This window comes from Bos indicus, chromosome 6, assembly GCF_029378745.1.
Source record: "Bos indicus isolate NIAB-ARS_2022 breed Sahiwal x Tharparkar chromosome 6, NIAB-ARS_B.indTharparkar_mat_pri_1.0, whole genome shotgun sequence".
Classification (NCBI taxonomy): Eukaryota; Metazoa; Chordata; class Mammalia; order Artiodactyla; family Bovidae; genus Bos; species Bos indicus.
The window spans coordinates 46,557,315-46,582,311 of NC_091765.1; the positions used below are offsets into that span (position 1 = coordinate 46,557,315).

At 37.7% G+C, this 24,997-nt stretch overlaps 1 protein-coding gene across 5 annotated transcripts in view; it reads left to right on the plus strand.

Annotated features, from left to right (window-relative positions):
* RBPJ (recombination signal binding protein for immunoglobulin kappa J region) overlaps nt 1-24,997 on the plus strand; it is a 242,205-nt gene that overhangs the window by 198,858 nt on the left and 18,350 nt on the right. For all 5 annotated transcript variants that reach the window (XM_019962550.2, XM_019962549.2, XM_019962551.2 and 2 more), the window contains 3 exons: nt 258-296; nt 14,741-14,836; nt 23,187-23,352. In XM_019962550.2, the coding sequence (XP_019818109.1) occupies nt 258-296; nt 14,741-14,836; nt 23,187-23,352 (301 nt within the window). The remainder of the gene's footprint in view (nt 1-257; nt 297-14,740; nt 14,837-23,186; nt 23,353-24,997) is intronic.

The window sequence follows — 24,997 nt, forward strand, 5'->3', positions numbered from 1 at the left end:
CTCTCCTCATCTAATCAGTGTAATACACACTCAGCGTGTGGATGTGTCAGGCCTACCTAGGGTCTGTTGTTTTGTTTAGAAACAACTTTAAAGTCTGTATTTTGTTACTACTGCGTGTTGGTATTTACTGGAGGCTTTCTTTTTACAGTGCTCTTTAGTAGGGTTGAAGTGTAAGTCGTAAAGGAGGTTTCATGGTGCCTAAAATACTGTGGAGTGTGCATTTAGCCTATTTAATTTTTTTTTCTTATTTCTTCTAGAAAATTTGGTGAGCGGCCTCCACCTAAACGACTCACTAGGTAAGCGTTATATTAGTCTTTTACCCAAACATTTTATGAAAGTGTTAGATCCTGTCATTTTGGAAACTCAGGTTTTATTGAAAAGAAGTTACTCACATAATGATATCTAGATCATAAGCCTATTTCCATTTTCCCTTCCTTTTATCACCCCCTTTTCTCTCCCCATAAAACAAGATAAGATGGTACAGTTCAAAGGGAAAATGAAACCTTTCAAGGTTAATATTGAGTATTATATAGTTAATGTGACAAGGACTACAGCATAAGGATGGTTTCCTTTATCTAGTTTCATTAGGCAATCACAATTTGTTGATTACAACTGGGACTTGAAAGATACCTAAATGCTTTTAGAAAGAATTTTAAAACAGATTTTATACATTTTAATGAGACTATAAATATTATACTGTTCTAATTATATAATTTTTACAGTGTGCATTTTAATTACATGTTAAATTTAAAAGTGTTGGTCTTGAAAATACTTTAAAAAATTTCTGAGAGCCAGTGATTGTAAAATAAAAAGTAAGATGCTCAGTTCCACAGCTATAGTCCTGGAGATAATGCTACCCTGCCTTGTTAATATCTTTCAAGAAAATTGTATGCATGTATAAACAGAGACTTGTCTTTTTTTTTTTTTTTTCTTTTTAAAGTCTAGCATCATACTCTTAGCAGTGTTCTGTTAACTGTAAATCTTCTACCTTGGTCTCTTTAGTGTCTTCATAATTTTTCATTGTCTTCCGACCAGTCTTTATTTAATTCACACAGATGGCCATTTGGGTCATTTCCACATTGTTGCCATTATTAAAAAAGCTGTTTCACTCAAACAATGATGGGGACCTGCCAGAAGGACACACAAAAGGAGCCGGTTTGAAGAGGCTTCTTTTAGCTAAATCATGGACACTTTGGTCATCAAAATAAATAATGACAATAATAGATTAGAACCCATAAAATAAAATGACAGTTTAGAAGAGTATGCTGAGTTAAATACTTAAATAAATGGAGGAAAGGAGATAGCTTCTCTTTACAGAAGAATTCCACCTAATAAATGTAGAAGAAATGATGAAACTAGGAAACCACACATTGGCAACCACTACAGTGATTGTCGTCTCAGGCTAACGTCATCAATGGATGTTTAAACTACTGGTTTAAAGTCTGATGAGAAACAGCTTTTTTATAGTGTCTAAGCATATCTCACAAAGTATGTGTTAACTATGAGTTCAATTCAGTCGTTCAGTTGTGTCCGACTCTTTTCGACCCCATGAATTGCAGCACGCCAGGCCTCCCTGTCCATCACCAACTCCTGGAGTTCACTCAGACTCACGTCCATCGAGTCAGTGTTAACTATAAAGAGAGCAATAGTAACATGACAGGAAATCTGACAGACACCACCTTAATTAAGTGTTCTAAATTAACATCACCAGTAATGGACAGATAAATTCCACATGCATCATGAAGAATCACAGTATAGCTTTGGTGTGATTCTTGCCAAAAATGCATAAGCTTAAATCTAAGCTTAAGGAAACTGTCAGACAGACACAGATGGAAGGACATCCTATAAAGTAAACAGCATTTACTCTTCAAAATTTTAAGATTACGAAGAATAAAGTCTGCAAAGAACCAGAGTAAAGGAACCCCAAAGGTCACAACAGCTAGGTTACACATGACAGATTTAACTAAACTGGACCAGGAACAAATTTTTCTTGTGCTCTAAGGATGGAGTTGCCAAACATTTTCTCTAATGGACCAGATAATGAAAGTGTTAGGCTCTTTGGATCACACTGAGTTTGTTGTGACTCTTCAGCTCTGTTCTTAAGTCCCCAAATCATCCATAGACAATATGTAAATGAGTGATGTGTCCATGTTCCAGCTCAGCTTAATTAAAATAACAAACAAAATGGAGGCTATCCTAATTTGGCCTGAGTTCAGAGTTTCTCAAGGCTACTTCACACTTCCACCCCCCAGTAAAGGATATTAGAGGGACAGTTGGAAACAACTGAATAAAAATCTATTGCCGAAGTATTGTATCAGTCATAATTGCATGTGATTGTATAAGACAATGTTTTTTTGGCAATAAACACAAGTATTTTGGGTGAAGTGGTTTTATGTCTATAATGTGCTCTTAAATGGTACAAATATGGTAAAATGTTAACATTTGCTAGTCTGAGGGAAAAGGAGACTAGGAATTGTTTGTACCACTTTTGTAACTTTATATCTGAAACTCAAAATTTAAAAATATTTTTAAGGCATTTTTCAGATCAAGTGGGTTGGGAAAATATAACTTACCTCACAGGTCAATGTAAATATATTGTCAACTACTTGTTTTTATATATCTTGAAGAAATTCTAACTGGAATTTGTTTAATTCACATATTAGGCATTTTGAAATTTAACATTATTTATTAGATAAATGATATTATTAGATAACTGTGTTCATTTCATTACCAGCAGGAATGGGTTTGAGTGACTCCTAACAATAAGATATATTTTGATGAATAATTTGGGTTTCCCTGGTGGCTCAGAGGTTAAAGCGTCTGCCTGCAATGCGGAGACCTGGGTTCAATCCCTGGGTTGGGAAGATCCCATGGAGAAGGAAATGGCAACCCATTCCAGTATTCTTGCCTGGAGAATCCCATGGATGGAGGAGCCTGGTGGGCTACAGTCCACAGGGTCGCAAAGTGTCGGACACGACTGAGCAACTTCACTTCACGTTTCCATAAAAATAGCAATCAGCACAATATATAAATGTTATAAATAAATATAATAAATGGTAATAATATAAGGAAAGGAGGTTTTCCTTTCCTTAAGTGTATACAATGATATAATTAGGTCCCATCTACTTTATCATGGCTTTCCATTTACCTTTTAAGCAGTTTTTCCTGGTTAGAAAATTTTAGTAGATTTTAGGACTTCTGCTTCTGGCCAAGATGGAGTAACAGGGACTGGAATTACTCTTCAGCTTGGAACAACTAAAAGCCTGGACAAAATATATGAAACAGCAGTTTTCAAGATATTGGATGGCAGGCAAGAAAGGACAGTGAGCTTTGAGAGACAGGAGACAAATGAGGTGAGCCCCAGCTTAGTGCCTGGAGAAAGTTTCCAGTATATGATGTAGGAAAGGGAATCCAGGTTGAGCCTGGTAAGTACCTTGAGTTGTGGAGATGAACTGGGAATGTAAGGAGGCTAATTAAAGTGGTCAGAATTCTTGGGGTGGGGAACTGGAGAGGAAAGAGCTATGCAGAGTTTCAGAGATCTTTAGAGGGTCCTCTCTAGTCTTGAGCTGAGTATTAAACAACACATGTGTGAGTAAACCAACCAAGGCTGGGGGAAGATAAACCTAAAGAATTAGAGGAAAGAATTCCTAGAGCTCTCTCAATTCTATGAATTGTGCCTGTTGCCAGTAGTCAAAGTGGGGAAAAAAGCTCATAATTCACAGTGCATCAACTAGAGTATTCAGAAGAGTTTGGTTTCAGTGGTACAAAATTAGGCCTAAACTAAATGCTGCTCTGGTTTCACCTAAAAACCTTAAGCAAGTTTTAAAGGATCAAACATTTTCTAAATAACTTAATTTAGAACTAGAACAAAGCTCAGGAATATTTAAAAATGGAAAAATATGCAGCACTCAAAAAGATGGTAAAATTCATTGTGTCTTAACATATGGTAAAAATAAAAAATGTAGGAAAATGGTTCATAATGAGAAAAACCAGTCCATTAAAACCAACCCAGAAGTGACACAGATGATAGAAAAAGGCATTAAGACTGTTAATTACATTTGTCTTCTTTATGTTTAAGAAGCTAAGATCAGGACTGTACAAAATTTGTGTCAAAGGATAAAATGGTAAATATTTTTGTGGCCTGAACAGCCTCTGTTGTAACTATTCAACTTTATTGTATCGCAAAAGTAGCCAGACACAATGTCTAAATGAATGGACATTACTGTATACTGGAATATAACTTTATTTCTACTATAGGTGATAGGTTGCATTTGGCCTATAGGCTGTAATTGCAGATCCCTGAGCTGGAAGAGAGATTGGAAGTTAAATAAAGGACATGGAAGATTTAAAAAAAGAGAAGATCCAATTCACATTTGTAGAGATGAAAACTAAACTATTTAAATGAAAAAATACACTTGTGGTATTAATTACAGATACATGCTACCGAAGAAATTAGTAAACTTGAAGGCATACTAATAGAAGCTATCCAAAATGAAGCACACAGATAAAATGTCTGAAAAATATCATTGGTGAACTGTATTTTATTTTCAAATGGACCAATACACATGTCATTGAAGTCATTGAAGGGGAAAGAAAGAAAAAGAAAGTGAAGTTGCTCAGTCATGTCTGACTCTTTGCGACGCCATGGACTGTAGCCTGCCAAGCTCCTCCATCCATGGGATTTTCCAGGCAAGAGTACCAGAGTGGGTTGCAAGAGATAATGAGTGAAAATTTTCTAAATTTGCTGAAAACTATATAATAAAACAACAATTCTAAAACTCAGTGAACCCCAAGTGCAAAAACTATTACCGTTTATTTCTGGAAACACATCATCATCAAACGGCTTAGTTCAGTTCAGTTCAGATCAGTCGCTCAGTTGTGTCTGACTCTTTGCGACCCCATGAACCGCAGCATGCCAGGCCTCCCTGTCCATCACCAACTCCTGGAGTTCACCCAAACCCATGTCCATCAAGTCGATGATGCCATTCAACCATCTCATCCTCTGTCGTGCCCTTCTCCTGCCCTCAATCTTTCCCAGCATCAGGGTCTTTTCAAATGAGTCAGCTCTTCACATCAGGTGGCCAAAGTATTGGAGTTTCAGCTTCAACATCAGTCCTTCCAATGAACACCCAGGACTGATCTCCTTTAGGATGGACTGGTTGGATCTTCTTGCAGTCTAAGGAACTCTCAACAGTCTTCTCCAGCACCACAGTTCAAAAGCATCAGTTCTTCGGTGCTCAGCTTTCCTCATAGTCCAACCCTCACATCCATACATGACCACTGGAAAAACCATAGCCTTGACTAGACTGCTTAACCACAGTGATAAAGAGAAAATATTAAATGGAACAGAGAAAAATGATACATTATATACAGAGGAACAAAGATAGCGTGACAGAGGTTTTTCATCTGAAACCTTGCTAGGAAGAAGAGGACAGTGGAACAAGAGTATTTAAGTTCTCAAGGGGGGAAAATATGGCAACCTAGAGTTCTAGACCCAGCAAAGGCAAAAACAAAGACAGTTTTCAACATAAGAAACTGAAAAGGAATCAATCATAAACAGGCCTGAGCTATAAGAAGTGCTGCTGCTGCTGCTGCTAAGTTGCTTCAGTCATGTCCGACTCTGTGCGACCCCATAGACGGCAGCCCACCAGGCTTCCCGTCTCCGGGATTCTCCAGGCAAGAACACTGGAGTGGGTTGCCATTTCCTTCTCCAATGCATGAAAGTGAAAAATGAAAGTGAAGTTGCTCAGTCTTGTCCGACTCTAGCGACCCCATGGACTGCAGCCTACCAGGCTCCTCCATCCATGGGATTTTCCAGGCAAAAGTACTGGAGTGGGGTGCTATTGCCTTCTCTGTAAGAAGTGCTAAAGAAATCCTTTATGCAGAATGATAAGGAATTTTGTATCTCTGGGAGTGTATGGAGGTTGGAGAGTTTAATTCAGAGTTTCTTTCTTTTAAAAAATAATCTTTTAAACCTATCCTCTTCTCATCCCTGTCTTCCAAATGAAGCAGTAGTTTAAAAAAATACGTTGTTACTTAGAGGATGATCTTTTGGATAGTGTTCTAAAAGTACTATTTTACTGATACAGAGTTATTTTTGATTAAGTATAGGTAATACTATGTACTGTTAAGCATTTCACTTTTTAAAAATACTACATTCTTCTGGATATATAGATGAATACATATGGTAGGAATTGAATGCTAACTCTCAAGGGCATCCCACTCTCTTGAAGATAGTCCCCTTAATGTGGATCACAGATATAACTGACTTTACTTGACTGTGGATTAAAACACCAGAATAACCAGGTTTTATACTGAGATACAGAAACAACTGGCATGGTTTTCTGTGGCCTATAGTCAGTTCAGTTCAGTTGCTCATCATGTCCAACTCTGCGACCCCATGGACTGCAGCATGCCAGGCCTCCCGGTTTTTCTCAAACTGTACTCTGCAGCGCTCTGAAATGTTTGCAGGTGTTGGGTGTATGTGTGGAATTACTTAATGCAACAAAAATAAGTTTCTTTACCAGCAGACAGTTCATGTTGGAACCTTTATTATTTGGATTTTACAAGTGACAAAAATCCAATTTGAGGAGTACAGAGACTGATTCCGTTGGTAAGGGTGACAGTTTAGACCTTCCATCTTTGTGGGCCACCATTCTTCTTGAGTATTTGGAATTGGCTATGGTTAGTTCCCAGCTCAAATGCCTTCCCCACAATCCCCAGCCCCCAACACAAACACACACGCGCGGGTGCGCGCGCGCACATGGTTTAAATCACTTACGCACCCTTTGCCGCAGTCATGGCGGCTTAACTGAATGCGGTCAGGAAGTAAGGGTTCTATTTTCAGATGATTAGGGGTTAGCACCATTAAGGATATTCTTTTTTGAATTTTGCTTGCAATATAAAAAGTACACATTTATAAAGGAAAAAAGAGTCAGAAGGTTGACAAAGTAATAATTTAACCATGTCAAATTATAATGGCATTTGCCATGATTTCATGTTAGTAAAAAATATTGATAAAAATTTCTGCTTTTCTAAATATTTAAGCTAAATGTGTTTTAAGTAAGAAAACTCAAAAATAGTTGCTCCATACTCTTCTTCAAATAATTTTTAATTGGCTTCCATTCAGAATGAATATTTTATAAGGAATTATGGAATGAATTAAAGAATACATAAACTTCAAAACTTGTTAAATAGTAACTGTTAAAACAGATTATGAGTTTCAGCTTTATTGTCACTGTTTTTTTTTTGTTTTTTTTTTTTTAATAATTCAGCAATACAAAGTAGTAATTCTACTGGTAAGGTCCTTATAGCACCTATATTGTTTTCAAATAAAATTTCCCTTGTTCTTTCTTAAAAAGACATTGGATGATTTTCTCATCTTACTGTTGGAAGGAACAATTTTGGTTTTCTTTAATCCACTTATTTTCATCCCAGGTAAATTGCCCCACCCCTCTGATATTTGGCAATATCTGGAGACATTTTTGGTTGTCACACATTGAGGAAAGGTGTTATTGGCTTCTAATCGGTAGAAGTTAGAGATACTGCTAAACACCCTCCGGTGTGCTGTACAGCCCCCTCACACCAGAGAATTGTTTAGCCCAGGATGTCAACAGTACCTAGATTGAAAACCTGTTCATTTGAAGACACTCTATTCTGTTTGAGTGAAGAGCATATGGGCTATCACTTCATGGGCTTTACTTTTTAATTGTGTTTCTTTTGAGTATATTACCTTAATTTTTTTTAATGGCTCTTTAAGGTACGAAATAGAACTATCAACCTACAATTGCCAGAGAACATAATTTTAATGTTTGATATTCTATTAACAAACTGGATTTTGTCTTGTTGAAGAAGATGTTTGTTAAATTGTTATTACAGAACAACTATTATTAAAGTTTTTAGTGGCTTTTTCAAGAATTTGTATTATAAATATGAAGGGAAAAGACAAGGAAAACTGGAGCTATCTTGCATTCATCATAAATATGTTGAGATCTGTACTCTTTTGTCATGATGACGTTGTGAACAGTTACTTCCAATATGAGCAGCTAGCATGATAACCAGTGCCTGGGAAGTAATGGGCTCTCAATAAATCTTTAATGGGAAGACGGATAAAAGTGTAGCCTACCTGTTACGCTTGCAGAAACTCGTGCCTTGCAAGTCAGGTGGGACACCTGATCCTTTACCTCCTGGTCCCTTCCTTTCAAGTTTGCTGTCAAATTTAAGTGGAAGTCTTCCAACCTCTACCTCCTGCCCGCTTCCTCCTGCTGTTCTAAGAAAATAATAATAATAGGTAGAGTTGCCTGACCCTTGATACTTGTCACATTGTGGGGATACTTAATTTAAAATATTTTTCACAATATGAGCTATTAATGTCATTTTTTTTTAAACAGGTGAGAAAACTCAGGCTTAGTAATTGATAAGAGTTAAGATTCAGACCCCTGTTTTATACCAAAACTGGGCTCATAACCAGTGCAAAATATAATATTAATTTTGTCTTCAAGAGCCAGACTGCCTAAGTTTGAATCCTGAGACTTCAGTGTCATTTTGGAAAGTTACTTAACTGTTCCTCCATTTCTAAAATGTGTCTGATAGTGTGTCTTAGAGGCTTTGCATACTGTTTGGGATGACAAGGGAAAAGCCCTGACATCTGACACACTAAGTAATTGCTAAATGATATAATAGAGACTATAATGCAAGTAGAATCCAGTATGGGGAAATATATTTGAAATTGCTTCTTAAAATTTTTTTTTCAAGTATATTGCAACTATTCACATTTTATGCCAGTGACTGGACATCTGTGTCAGTTTTGTCAAGATACTGACCTTCTGGCTTAGCTTTTGTTTCCTTATCTACCTTGAACACTTTGGTCAGTCATATGACTTAGTCGCGCCTCAGATCCCGTATTATCCTTATCCTCTTCATGCTACACCACTTGTCCACTACCCAGCAGGTTTGAGAATGTGCTGTCTATTCCCTTGGAATGTTAGTGGGAATTTTCACTATCATTTATGAATTTCAACATTAGCCAGTCCTTCAATACAGATTTTCAGTCATTTACATTGTCAGCGTCTTTCTCCATTCCCTAGAGAGTATTTTCAAATATCAGTAGTACCTATGGCCTTCTTCTGACCTGTTAGGCATCACAGCAGACTCTCATTTTACAAAAATTGGTAAGACTTTTTGTTAGCTGGTGGCTGACTTCTTGCTAAAATTAGAGACTTATACCTTTGCAGCATCTCACTCTTGATTGTTACCTTTTTTTGAGGTTGTCTCCTTCCTTAGCATCTCATAGACAGTTTCAGTTCTACCCTTACTGGTTCTTCTTCATTTCCTTTTATACATTTTCTTCTTGACATTCCTATCACTGTGTTTTCTTTCTCAGAGATTTAATTCCCTTCCATGGCTTTAGTTGTGAGCTATATACCAATGAACCCTACTTTTCCAGCCCAGATCCTTCTCAGGAACTACAGGTGGTTATTTCCAACAACCTACCAGCTTGGAGTTCTGGGGCATTTCAGAGTCGACGTTTGTCAAATATGATGGAACTTATTATACACTTGCCTCTCCTGAAACAAAACACTTAAAAGTTGTCTTCTGTACTATCTTCTATTACCTCTTCCTTAGTGTGTCAGCCTTATTTCAAGTTTTTCTCTGTGCTTTCTAAAGTCCTTTCCCTATTTCACCACTAAAATTAACTGAAAAATAAAATTGACTGTATGTCTTAAAAAAAATAAACCCTTAAGATCTTACGTTGCCTTTTCTGTCCATTGAAAATCCAGATTCCACAGCATGGCGCTTTTTCTTTTTTTTTATGATTTTGTTTCTTTAGTTTTAGCTCGTGAGATTTTGGATCTTCATTACTGCATGTGGGATCTTTTTGTTAGTTGCCTGCATGTGAAGTCTTAGTTGCAGCATGTTGGATCTAATTCTGTGATCAGGGATCACACTCCGACCCCCTCCTTTCGGGCCGCTGAGTCTTAGCCACTGGACCACCAGGGGAATCACAGCATGGTGTTTTTTTGGTAATGGGGTTTGGTGGCTCAGATGGTGAAGAATCTGACTGCAATGTGGGAGACCCAGGTTCCAACCCTGTATTGGGAAGATCCCCTGGAGAAGAAAATGGCAACCCATTCCAGTGTTCTTGCCTGGAAAAGTCCATGGACAGTGGAGCCTGGTGGGCTGCAGTCCATGGGGTTACAAAGAGTTGGACAGGACTGAGCAACTAACACTTTCACTTTGGGATAAAATTAAATGATGATCTTTTCCCAGTTTCAAAGAGATGGATTTTTTTTTTTTAAGATTTTAAGTGTTTTCTAGGTATTTTAAGAATTTTATTACCTGCTATTGCTTTTATCATCATCTGTCATAGGGTGGGATTTGAATTAACTTAAACTTTTATATTTATTATTTAAATTTTTTTTAAAGATTTATTTATTTTTGGCCGTGCTGGGTCTTTGTTGCTGCGCATGCTTTTTTCTCCAGCTGCGGCGAGCGGGGACTCCTCTTCATTGTGGTGCACAGTCTTCTCTTTACCGCGGCTTCTCTTGTTGTGGAGCACGGTCTCAAGGGCACATAGGCTACAGTAGTTGCAGAACGACTCAATGGTTGTGGCTCAAGGACTCTAGAGCGAGAGCCCAGTAGTTGTGGCGCTTGGGCTTGGTTACTCCGCAGCATGCGGGATCTTCCCGGACCAGGGATTGAATCAGGGTCCTTTATTACCTCTGCCCTCCTTTACATCAGTTCAGTTCAGTCGCTCAGTCGTGTCTGACTCTTTACGACCCCATGAATCGCAGCACGCCAGGCTTCCCTGTCCATCACCAACTTCTGGAGTTTACTCAAACTCATGTCCATCGAGTCGGTGATGCCATCCAGCCATCTCATCTCTGTCATCCCCTTCTCCTCCTGCCCCCAGTCCCTCCCAGCATCAGGGTCTTTTCCAATGAGTCAACTCTTTGCATGAGGTGGCCAAAGTATTGAAGTTTCAGCTTTAGCATCATTCCTTCCAAAGAAATCCCAGGGCTGATCTCCTTTAGGATGGACTGGTTGGATCTCCTTGCAGTCCAAGGGACTCTCAAGAGTCTTCTTCAACACCACAGTTCAAAAGCATCAATTCATCAGTGCTCAGCTTTCTTCAGAGTCCAACTCTCATATCCATACATGACTACTGGAAAAACCATAGCCTTGACTAGATGGACCTTTGTTGACAAAGTAATGTCTCTGCTTTTTGATATGCTATCTAGGTTGGTCATAACTTTCCTTCCAAGGAGTAAGCATCTTTTAATTTCATGGCTGCAGTCACCATCTGCAGAGATTTTGGAGTCCCAAAAGATAAAGTCTGACACTGTTTCCACTGTTTCCCCATCTATTTCCCATGAAGTGATGGGACCAGATGCCATGATCTTAGTTTTCTGAATGTTGAGCTTTAAGCCAACTTTTTCACTCTCCACTTTCACTTTCATCAAGAGACTTTTGAGTTCCTCTTTACTTTTTGCCATAAGGGTGGTGTCATCTGCATATCTGAGGTTATTGATATTTCTCCCAGCAATCTTGATTCCAGCTTGTGCTTCTTCCAGCCCAGCGTTTCTCATGATGTACTCTGCATGGAAGTTAAATAATCAGGGTGACAGTATACAGCCTTGACGTACTCCTCTTCCTATTTGAACCAGTCTGTTGTTCCATGTTCAGTTCTAACTGTTGCTTCCTGACCTGCAAATAGGCTTCTCAAGAGGCAGGTCAGGTGGTCTGGTATTCCCATCTCTTCCAGAATTTTCCACAGTTTATTGTGATCCACACAGTCAAAGGCTTTGGCATAGTCAGTAAAGCAGACATAGATGTTTTTCTGGAACTCTCGTGCTTTTTCGATGATCCAGCAGATGTTGGCAATTTGATTTCTGGTTCCTCTGCCTTTTCTAAAACCAGCCTGAACGTCTGGAAGTTCACGGTTCACGTATTGCTGAAGCCTGGCTTGGAGAATTTTGAGCATTACTTTCCTAGCGTGTGAGATGAGTGCAATTGTGCGGTAGTTTGAGCATTCTTTGGCATTGCCTTTCTTTGGGATTGGAATGAAAACTGACCTCTTCCAGTCCTGTGGCCACTGCTGAGTTTTCCAAATTTGCTGGCATATTGAGTGCAGCATTTTCACAGCATCATCTTTCAGGATTTGAAATAGCTCAAGTGGAATTCCATCACCTCCACCCTCTTTGTTCGTAGTGATGCTTTCTAAGGCCCACTTGACTTCACATTCCAGGATGTCTGGCTCTAGGTGAGTGATCACACCATCGTGATTATCTTGGTCGTGAAAATCTTTTTTGTACAGTTCTTCTGTGTATTCTTACCACCTCTTGTTAATATCTTCTGCTTCTGTTAGGTCCATACCATTTCTGTCCTTTATCGAGCCCATCTTTGCATGAAATGTTCCCTTTGTATCTCTAATTTTCTTGAAGAAATCTCTAGTCTTTCCCATTCTGTTGTTTTCCTCTATTTCTTTGCACTGATTGCTGAGGAAGGCTTTCTTATCTCTCCTTTCTATTCTTTGGAACTCTGCATTCAGATGATTATATCTTTCCTTTTCTCCTTTGCTTCTCCTTTTGCTTCTCTTCTTTTCACAGCTATTTGTAATGAAAAGCTATTTGTAATGTAAAGCCATTTTGCGTTTTTGCATTTCTTTTCCATGGGGATGGTCTTGATCCCTGTCTCTTGTACAGTGTCAGGAACCTCTGTCCATAATTCATCAGGCACTCTGTCAGATCTGGTCCCTTAAATCTATTTCTCACTTCCACTGTATAATCATAGGGATTTGACTTAGGTCATACCTGAATGGTCCAGTGGTTTTCCCTACTTTCTTCAATTTAAGTCTGAATTTGGCAATAAGGAGTCCATGATCTGAGGTACAGTCAGCTCCCCGTCTTGTTTTTGCTGACTGTATAGAGCTTTTCCATCTTTGGCTGCAAAGAATGTAATCAGTCTGATTCTGGTGTTGACCATCTGGTGGTGTCCATGTGTAGAGTCTTCTCTTGTGTTGTTGGAAGAGGGTGTTTGATATGACCAGTGTGTTCTCTTGGCAAAACTTTTGGTCAGACCTCTATTTGAACCATGTTCAGTTCAGTCGCTCAGTCGTGTCCGACTCTTTGCGACCCCATGAATCTCAGCTCGCCAGGCCTCCCTGTCCATCACCAACTCCCGGAGATCACTCAGACTCACGTCCATCAAGTCAGTGATGTCATCCAGCCATCTCATCCTCTGTCATCCCCTTCTCCTCCTGCCCCCAATCCCTCTCATGTATTTCATAACAATTTGTTTTCCAAATATGTTTTACTGTCTTTACTGGACTTTGAGCTTTGTTCCTGTGGTAAGGATTAATTCTCAATCTGTTAGATTCCAGTGTTACCTTGTGTGCCTTGAATCAGTAAATATAAACACTGTCATCTAGATCATCTTATTTATCCTCAACCACTCTATATTATGTCAGCATTATTCTTATTACCAGATACAGAAACCAAGCTAGATGAGGTTAAGAGATATGCCCCAGGCCACTTAGTTTCAGAGTGTTTCAAGTGTAATTTCCCCACCTTTGATAACTTACTACTATTCTGTGGGCTTCCGTAGTGGCTCAGACCGTAAAGAGTCTGCCTGCAATGTTTGAGACCCACGTTCCATCCCTGGGTCGGGAAGATCCCCTGGAGAAGGAAATGGCAACCCACTGCAGTATTCTTGCCTGGAGAATCCCATGGACAAAGGAGCCTGGCAGTCCATGGGGTAGCACAGACTCGGACACAACTGAGCAACTAACTCTTTCACTTCACTTTTCATTATTCTATAGCTGTTCTCTTACACATTTGTCTTTTTACTTATAAATAAAACAGTATTCAGTGTATTAAAAGTGCTTCTTGATGATTGTTTTTGAAGCACTTCTGCTTTAATTTTGTAATGTGTTAAACATCTTAAGAATTAGGATTCTGCTGATTCAGATATGTGAAAGTTTGACCTGTGTAGACCTTGGGTTCTTTGTATTCTATTGTATTGCTTAGCAAAATAATTGATAAATGTTTTTAAGACATTGAACTTTTTTTACAGTATTTGCGTAATAAATGGATAGTTGGAGTACTTTGTACCCAAAACAGTTAACATTGTATTTTTTCCAAAATTTAATTGTTCTTCCCTAATTTGAATTATCTTTTATTAAACTTTGTGTTTAGTAACATCATTGAGAGTAATTATGAGTTTGTATATAAAAGCCCTTCCTTATTCCTTTTGTAGGGTTGTTATTTTAAGAACATATAATACTAAATTTGAATGACCTGAGAATTTCTTATGGATTTGTATTTGGTGAAAAACACTCATTCTAATAGCTGGAGGAGAGGCCCTAGTCTTAGTGGTGAATTAGATTATTAAGTACAAAAATATTGCTCATGATTAATTTTACAAAGGGTTTAAAGCCTAATAAGCAATGTACTTGGTGTTTCTAGTTACTCTATAAGTTGTAAGTTTGGTTTAATTGAGTTATATCATAAATTCCTATAGTGAGGGACAGCTTCTTTGCAGAGAAAAAAGTATACTGTTGAAGACGAGCAGTATTTATTTCTTCATTGTATAATACTTTTTAAATTAGTTATGGTTTGTTTTGCTTTATTGCTTTCATTTTTAGATTTACTTGTTTGAAACATTTAAGCATTCTTTTTACAGAACATAGTAATATTCCAAATCTTACTCCTGTAATAGTAATATTTATATTTTATTTTAGAGAAGCTATGCGAAATTATTTAAAAGAGCGAGGGGATCAAACAGTGCTTATTCTTCATGCAAAAGTTGCACAGAAGTCATATGGAAATGAAAAAAGGTAAGATTATTTTTTCTTTTTGTGGATAGTTAATAGTTATCAGATGAATTTACAAATGATGTATTGATATGCAAGTAAGAGAATGGTTTCTGTTATTGGGTTATTTGCAAGTACAAAGTGAAAAGTACAGGATTTGTCTCTATTGTTTCTATTTAGTATAGATCCTCTGGCTAAATCCCTCATTTCACAAAATGAAATAATCCATAATTTTTATTCGGGACTCTATAGTATTCCCTAAGTACTTCTGTGGTACATTAGCTCATTCAAAAAGTAGTTTTCCTTTTGGTGCAAAATGTAGTTTTATAAAGAAATATGACCTCAATATTACCATTTTAAAAAGAAAAGGCTTAAACAGACCCCAGAATTGAATTATGGAGTGATTGTGAAGAAAAGTACTCCCAGCCCTTTCCACCTTGACTGTGTGCCTGTTCAGGTTAAGGGAAAAACAGCAGAGTTGAGCTGGTGCTCATATTATGTGAATGTGGCCTTACAGAAATGACCTATAAATCAGATTAGCCAAAATTAGATAACATTTTAATATTTAGTGTTTATCTTAGTATCTTTTAAATTTCAGCATTTTTGGCATATACTTGTGGGGTTTTGTTAACTTGTTTTTTTCACTTAGTTCCTAGAATTTTTCTGTTAATAGTTTCTCAAGTCTTTGTCTTTCAGATAGCATTTTTATGTTAAGCATAAAATAACATGCTTTGGTGGACAAGGCTGCTTATGGAGGAACATGAAAGATTTTTTGGGTTGGCTCGAAAGGTAATAAAACTGAACTGGAAGAAGGAATGAAAATTTAGGTTTAAGTATTGGATTGAAAGGAATGAGTGGAGTCTTTTCGATTCCACAAAATCTTTGAGTTTGTGAGATAAAGGAAATCTTAGCATATGCATAAGAGAAAGGAAATGGAGTACATTGATTGAATGTGCTAAAAATTTTTTAAATAGTCTGTTTCTCAAAGTCCTCTAAATCTGAGCTGAAACTATTTAGTTGATAATCTTATCATCAAAGAGGATTAGTAGCTGAAAACAGTATTTAGGACTCATATTGTCAAGTGTTTGTTTTTAGTTATTCAAGTTCTCTAAATTTCTGATTACTCATGAAAGTTAATCATCTGATTTAAATACTAGAAGAAGTTGGTACCTATGGTTTGGGACATAGAAGCCAAATCAAGATAGTGGCCCCTTTTTGCATGAAGTTGATACTGGGTATTCAGGTCTCCCTGCCCCATGACCTCATGTAAATACAGGAGACGGTCTTTTTTTTCTTTTTTTTTTTTAAACTCCTAAGCAAAGCAAACCAAGTCAGTACCTTCATTACTTGAGATGGATCTAAAAGGCCGGTGTTGCACCTCATGGTGAAGAAGGAACAGCTTTCCTTTATCCAGTCATGATCTAGACATTGTTCAGGAAATGCCTTACAGATGTTTTAAAGTTTTAATCTTTAGAAGAATCTTGTAAATAGGAGTGCATTAGTTAGGAAACAACAGATCAGAGACTTTAGAAATGGGATGGTAGACAATAGAATAGAAAATACTAGAGATCTCTTCAAGAAAATTGGAGATGTCAAGAGAGCATTTCATGCAAGGATGGGCATGTTAAAGGACAGAAATAGTAAGGACCTATCAGAAGCAAAAGAGATTAAGAAGAGGTGGCAAGAATACACAGAAAAACCATACAAAAAAGGTCTTAATGACCTGGATAGCCACAGTGATGTGGTCATTCACCTAGCGCTCGACATCGTAGAGTATGAAGTTAAGTGGATCTTAGGAAGCATAACTACAAACAAAGCTAGAAGTGGAAGTGGTGGAATTCCGGCTGAGCTATTTAAAATCCTAAAAGAACATCTTCTTTTAAAGTGTTGTGCTCAATATGTCAGCAAATTTGGAAAACTCAGCAGTGGCCACAGAACTGGAAAAGATTAGTTTTCATTCCAGTCTCAAAGAAGAGCAATGCCAAAGAATGCTCAAAACATCATACAGTTGCTCTCATTTCACATGCTATATAGCAAGGTCATGCTCAAAATCCTTCAAGCTAGGCTTCAGCACTATGTGAACCAAGAACTTCTAGATGTACAAGCTGTGTTCCAAAGAGGCAAAGGAAGCAGAGATAAATTGCCAATATTCATTGGATTGTGGAAAAAGCAAGGAAGTTCCAGAAAATCATCTGCTTCATTGACTATGCTAAAGCCTTTGACTGTGTTGATCACAACAAACTGAAAAATTCTTAAGGAGATGGGATTACCAGACCACCTTACCTGTCTCTTGAGAAACCTGTGTGTGAGTCAAGAAGCAACAGTTAGAACTGGACATGGGATAACTGACTGGTTCAAAATTGGGAAAGGAGTACGTCAAAGCTGTATATTGTCATCTTGGTTATTTAGCTTTTATGCAGAGTACATCATACGAAATACTGGGCTTGATAGCTCACAAGCTGGAATCAAGATTGTCAGGAGAAATATCAACAACTTCAGATACGCACATGATATCACAGTAATGGCAGAAAGTAAAGAGGAACTAAAGGGCCTCTTGATGAAGGTGAAAGAGGAGAGTGAAAAACCGGGCTTGAAACTCAGTATTAAAAAACTAAGATCGTAGCATCTGGTCCCATCACTTCATGGCAAATAGAAGGGGAAAAAGTGGGAGCGGTGACAGATTTTATTTTCTTGGGCTCCAAAATCAATGCAGACTGACTGCAACCATGAAATTAAAAGATGCTTGCTTCTCAGAAGAAAAGCTATGACAAACCTAGACAGCCAGCATATTAAAAAGTAGGGACATCACTTTGCCAACAGAGGTGATTACAGTAGTCATGTATGGATATGAGAGCTGGACCATAAAAAAGGCTGAGTGCCGATAATTGATGCTTTTGTATTGTGATACTGGAGAAGCCTCTTGAGAGTCCCTTGGACTGCAAGGAGATCAAAACAGTCAGTCCTAAAGGAAATCAGTCCTGAATATTCATTGGAAGGATTGATGCTAAAGCTCAAGCTTCAGTACTCTGGCCACCTGACTCATTGGAAAAGACTCTGATGCTGGAAAAGATTGAGGGCAGGAGAAGAAGGGGTCGACAGAGGATAAGATGATTGGATGGCATCACCGACTCAATGGACATGAATTTGAGCAAACTCCAGGAGATAGTGAAATACAGAGGAGCCAGGTGTGCTGCAGTCCGTGGGGTTGCAAAGAGTCGGACATGACTTAGTAACTGAACAACAACAGTGAAAATAGGAATAATTTAACTTAACAAGTTCATTGTATAGCTGCTCACCTGGGCTGTGTTGCTTTCCCTCTCCCCACCCATGTATTTTTGAAGATCCATTTTTTTAGTATGTTTTGATTCATTTATTAACTCATTTTTTCTTTATTTCTGACAGCCTGCTAGATTCTAGGTACTATGCAAAAGGCTCTTTTAAGCCAAGAGTTTTAAAAGTCGCTATGTCATTTAATACTGAAGTGGATAACTGAGACCCAGTGGAGATACAGACAGGGAAGAGCTTCTCAAAGTCCCAGATAAGATTCCTGTTTGCTAGTCACTGTTAAAAATATAAAGCTATAGTGGCTTATTGAGTTAAAATAGGTGATTTAGTGATTATCTTTTATTATGGTTGTATTTATTTTCAATTTCTTTCTATTAAGGAAAGATCAAGGAATCTAAGCTTCTGACTCCAAAAAATGAAAGGATTAAAAAAAAATGCCAGAGTAACTACTTTCTTATATGTACTGTGTTATTAACATTTCCAGAAGAGACATGGCACTAGTTTTACAGTAAAGGCAAAAACGTCTCAAAATTACTTGATTTTTAAAAAGTATTAATAGTCAGGGGCTGCTAACAGAGGCCAGTCTCCAGGGTGATTGTCAGGGCTTCTTACTGGAAGAGGTCTTGTCCCTTGCTGCTTGGTAGAGTGTAGTAGAAAGAGGAATATCTGCTTTCTTTCTTGTTGATCAGATTCAGGCCTTTCTGAAAAGCTGCTAAGTTTAGGCATGAGGTAACCTGGGGACATGACCACAGTCCTCTTGGCTTACAAAATAATTCCAGTGAATGATGCTAGAAATATTTGAGATGGAAGTTTTATCCTAAAATTTAAATTGTTCTGAGAATTCACTTTAGTGCCTAATAAGGAATATTTCTTTGCTTAACACATTTGGTATCCCACTTACGTTAGTGGTTAGTTTTAACCTTTCATTGAAGACGTTCTTTACAAGATTGAAAAATAAACTTAAAGAAAAAATTATTTTGTCTAGAGGAAAATTTCCATTAAAGATATGGAAATGTCATTTGATGTATTAACATTTCTTCAACTTTGTGTTATGGGAAGTATGAATAATCATCAAAGGGTAATGATTCTGCCAGAATAGACAGATAATGTAAATGATGTGTTTAGATTTTGTCTGATATTATGTATTGGGCTGAATAAAAAGACTTCTTTGAATCTGTAAGGTATTTTCCAGACCTCATCTTAGGATTTGAGGGAAAAGTTGTTGAATCATTCTCTGAAAATAAAGACTGATTGTTTGACTTAGGAAATGAATAAAATCATAAATGTGTGCATATCGCCACCAAGTGGTAGATAAAAGCATTGTTTGCCTAAGTTGCTAAGATGTAGCTACTGGAGAAGGCAGTGGCACTCCACTCCAGTACTCTTGCCTGGAAAATCCCATGGACGGAGGAGCCTGGAAGGCTGCTGTCCATGGGGTCGCTAAGGATGGGACATGACTGAGCGACTTCACTTTCACTTTTCACTTTCATGCACTGGAGAAGGAAATGGTAACCCACTCCAGTGTTCTTGCCTGGAGAATCCCAGGGACAGGGGAGCCTGGTGGGCTGCTGTCTATGGGGTCGCACAGAGTTGGACACGACTGAAGCGACTTAGCAGCAGCAGCAGCAGCTACTGGGAAAGATTAGAAAATAAAGGCACACTGTTTCATAAAGTATGCTTTCATAGCAGCTGTTAAACTCTGAAAACTGACCACTTGATTTCAGACTTTTCACTGATTGGGACATGTTGACCATCTGTCCAAGTTAAAAACATCGATTTACATACTACTGTAAAGGTATATAATTAATTTTTCTTCTGTTAATTAGATGATATTCTTTCCTTCCCTTCCTTCCTTTAATTTCTTTTCATTTGTCTGTAATTTTTAAATTGATGATTATCTTCTGTTTGATTATTATATTACTGCAGAAGTCTCTGAAGATGAAGATTTGATTCATTAGCTGATTTTTTTAGGTGGTGGCAATATTGGAATGTTTAAAATATGATTTCATCATCACATGGTAGAAATAATCTTAATGTTTATATTGGATTTGCTATTTTCTTGCATCACAGCTTTTTTTAAATTAGTTGTAGAGTTGATATAAAACTAAGGCTAGTTTAGAGACAGTTGAAGGCTTCATTTTTCTTAGATTTATTACATGACTGGAACGCACTTTCAGTATAGAACCTTAGTCAGTGTTTTAAGTGATAAAGAATTTCTTGACAGTCTTTCTGATTTTATGCCCTGTTGGTTTCATACCACTTTATCGCAGTACTTTTGAGAAAACCAGCACTACTGAGTCTTCTGGGCTTTCCTCGTGGCTCAGCTGGTAAAGAATCCGCCTGCAATGCGTGAGACCTGGGTTCGATTCCTGGGTTGGAAAGATCCCCTGGAGAAGGGAACAGCTACCCACTCCAGTATTCTGGCCTGGAGAATTCTGTGCACCGTATAGTCTATGGGGTCGCACAAGTCAGACATGACTGAGCGACTTTCATTTTCTTTTTCACTTTCACTGAGTCTTTAGCAGTTTAGACCTCTTTCCAGATGTGAAATAAAAGTATCTTTTGTGATAACTTGTTGGGATTTGATTACTATATTTGGTACACTATACTAAAACACAGCAAGTTTTATAGCTTGTATACCAGTTTACTAAGGAGACCTATTATTTGTCAGTGTTCAATAAAATACTAATAGGAGATAAGTTTTCCAAAATTGAGGCCTTCTCTGCTTCCTAATAGTGTGCCAGCGAGGAATTTGAGTCTGTGCCATGGTAAGTATTGGGTAGTTCCCAGCAGTAGAGGCCAGAGAGATCCCTGGTATAGACTTGAATGAGCAAATTCCAGAACTTGCCCGGCTAATCTAGGCATCCCTCCAGATTTGGAGTGACCTGGAGCTGAGCCCAGTGCCTCTGCTGTGACCTCTGTACTCATGGCAACAAGGAGTGTTATACAGGCAAAAAAGCCACTCTGATTCCCTTCTCTTGGCTTAGAAAAGTATGAGAAGACCCTCAGAAGGTTTTTCTCCTCACTCAGCCTGACCCTTTCAGCCTACTAGGTCTACTTTCCAATTATTCCTGGTTTCATATCCTGTTGTTCTCCTCTGGACTCCAGCCACACTGGTCTGTTGTTTCTCTGCTGTCTATGTTAGTCCTCCCTACTTCAGAGCTTTTGTGCTTGCTGTTCCCTCTTCTGAAATGCTCTTCCCCAGATACCCATGGCCATAGGTCCTAACTCAAGGTCACTTTCTTTAAGAAATTTTCCTTGGCCACTCTGGTAGCCACTTACATTTTTAAGAACCCCTTCCTTTCTTTATTTTCCCCCTCACCAGCTAAAGTATATATTTTATTTTAGTCATCTACATTTTTAAAATTGTCTATCTTATTAAAGTATGAGTTCCCTTAGGGCAAGGATTTCTGTTTAACTACTAATATTTTTCCAGTGCCTGATACAGACTAGGAATGTAGTAAATTTTTGTGAATTAGTGAAAATTAAAAACACCCAGCTCACTTCTTATAAATTGTGTGTAGATTGCCTCTTAAGTAGTAGTCTTTGGTAGAGTTGAGCAAAATGTGGATGCCATTGTTTATTTTGATTCAATTCAGTCAGTATTATAGTAGGTGCTGAGGGGGGAGCAAACAAGTAGATACTCTGCTACTTTTAGGATGGACCGAGAACAAAATCCAGCATGGTGGTATCTGTGTGTTTCTGTGCATGCACACGTGTGTGTGTATGTGTGATATACATGGATACACTTCTTTTTTTTAAAAGTCTGTACATTGTTGGCCTAAAAAGTGGTAAAAAAGAATAATAAATTAGCTGCTAAATTTTAGAATCAGGAATTTTATATAAAACTTGGTTTTAGGTGACTACTGGAAAATTGGAGGATGTGACCAACACGCGACCTCCATGCCCTCAGTTCAGCCATGTGGGAATGCTTGCAGTTCTCAGTTGTTTCCTTGCCATCAGAGCCACACACTAGTGGGTGATGATCTTTGCAGTTAAGCTTTTTTTTTTTCCTTACAGTGAACTTAAAAGAATTAAGATAGAAATTTCTATGCTTATAACTATATAAAAAGTGGGAATTGCCTTGAGGGTTTTGTGTTTTAATAAAGAAGGGAAGGAACATACATCTTTGGACAATTAAAGAATATTTCTACTTATTTATTGTACACCCTGTCCACTCACTCAGATTACTTACCTGGCCACTTTATTATCTGAGTAGGTATTTGAGTTTTCAGGCCCCTTGATGAGACATGACATATTAATAAATGTTTTAAAGTGTGTATAAGTCAATGTGTGTAATCAAGCGAAGGAGTTACCCCCTATATAAGGACTGGATTCATGGTCTTCTGAATTAGGTAAAATGTGGAGCTTGAGCTAGACTTCAAAATAATCTAACTGCTAAGAGAAAATTATAAGGAAGTTATTCTAGGTGGGAAGAATTTGTGAGGGCAGGTTATTGACATCTAACAAAACAAATCTGTTGGTTGTCTTTGAGTTAAAGGGACATAATATATTGTTCTTTGATCCACATGCAGCAGGTGTTTAGGTGATAAGATACATAGTAAACATGATCCATTTTGCCTTTAATTCTTTTATTTGTATTAATATTTTGCAAGTGTCTACTTTGGGCACTGTTCTGTTTTCCAGATTAGTTACCAAATGAAGTTAGGAGTGATATCCATACCAAGAATGTCATTAATTAACAGTACATCATTTTGAGTAGACCTTAACCATTAATTGCAGATTCTGTGGTGTTGTACCTTATTTTTGTATATGTTGGAGTACATTGGATTTGCTGAAGTGCAGGTGTTCAAAACTCTGAGCTGTGTGAAAATTTATGTTACCTGCTCTGAAAGTATCTAGGCTAAGTGAATGCATAGTGTCAATATAGATGAACCTTAACTGGAACAAATGGAAGTATTGATTTCTGCGCTGTGGGTATGGTAATTTGCATTACAAAAGGCTTCACCAAAATGTTTCTTTAGAAACTAACTTGATATAGTTCAACATGATTTTGTATTCATATGTTCAAGAAAAGGAAGTGCTTTCTTGAGTGTAATTGCGTTGTGTTTCCTCCCCTCTGTTTTAGGTTTTTTTGCCCTCCTCCTTGTGTATATCTTATGGGCAGTGGATGGAAGAAAAAAAAAGAACAAATGGAACGCGATGGTTGTTCAGAACAGGAATCTCAACCATGTGCTTTTATTGGAATAGGAAATAGTGACCAAGAAATGCAGCAACTGAACTTGGAAGGAAAGGTAAGTTTACATGGTTCCCTGTAAAGAGCACCATGATACCATAATGTAGTTTTCTTATTTTTGTAGTGGTGATTTTTTTTTTTTCATTTTATGGTTACTGGTAGCATTCTTGAATATATAAATCAGAACTGGAATAACCTCTAATAGCTGAGATCTAGTCATGACTCGTGAAGCTTGAGTTTTGACATTTAAAGGTGGCGCACAGAAAGCTTCCTCAGCTTGCCAGCAGTTTTAGCAGGCTGCGAATCATATTTCTACTGGGGGCCAATAGTAAATTTAGGAGGCTAATTGCCCATCCTTGTAAGGGCATGATATTCAAATAACAATGAAAATACATAGTTCACTAATGCCTTACTCTGCTCATTTAATCTTGGTCTTTTACTGGAAGCAAAGTATTAAATAAATTGGTAATATCATAAATGTTTTATTTAGCTTCAGTGTGCAAAAGCACTGTCTTGTGTAGACAGGAACACTGTGAATAGCTTTCGTCAAACTTTAAGGGATTTTCTTTGATTACTTTGCTAAGGAATGCAGTTTATGAGTTAGTTTTACTAATTGTATTTTATGAATTTAGAAAGCAGTTATCTCAGTCTGTACCTTTAGTACTCAAAAATAATTCTTTATTGACTTAGCATCAACTTGTTTTCTCTTGCTATTAAAATTGAAAAATGGATATTTCTGATCTCAATGACCACATGAATGTCTTTTAAAATACTGCATAAATAGCTGTTTTCTCACTCAGTAACTATTTGTTGAATGCCTTAGTGTTTGCTGTATTGTAGTTGACACTAGGGATGGGAATTGGAGGGCAAGGTTGAGGGTGGTAAACTAGGAGATTTGTACTCTCATTTAATTTTTTTAGTGATGTTACAGATAATGAGTCATTTTACAGATAATGAACACTGAGAATAAAGAGCCTTAATATCAGTCTCCTTCAAATTTGAGTGTGTTTCTGTCATTTATATTCTTATAATTGTTATCATTAAGGGTTGTCAACTATGTATTTTAAGTTAGGTTTGAGAGAATTTACTACTGTAAAGACTGTTTCATTTTAAAATAGAGCAATATAAAATATATCTGAGTTATAACTCTTGAGCCACAGTTAAAGATATATTTGAGTAGTTGGATGAACAAAGAGGCTTTGGTCACATCTCATGTATTTTTGTTATGTATGTCTCCAAGCTGTACACCTAGACATTTATAATTGTAATTGATAATTAGATAGGTAGTGAGAAGCCCATCCGTTTCATAGGTGACACAGTGGTCAAGAATCTGCCTGCCAATGCAAGAGACATGAGAGATGTGGATTCAACCCCTGGGTTTGGAAGATCCCCTGGAGAAGGAAATGGCAGCCCACTCCAGTATTCTTGCCTGGGAAATCCCATGGACAGAGGGGCCTGGCAGGCTACAGTCCATGGGATTGCAAAGGAATTGGACATGACTTAGCAACTAAACAACAGCAATTGAACTTTATTGCTAGCTTTAACTGCTTCCAGCAATTCTGAGGGCAGTAATACCAAACAGCATGCCCACTTGCTTTTCTCAGCATCGTGGCTTAGTACATCTTTCATCAACTTCTGCCATTATATCATTTCCCCAGGCCCTAGAAATTTGCAGAAAATAATACCTGAGAGCTTGAGTATTA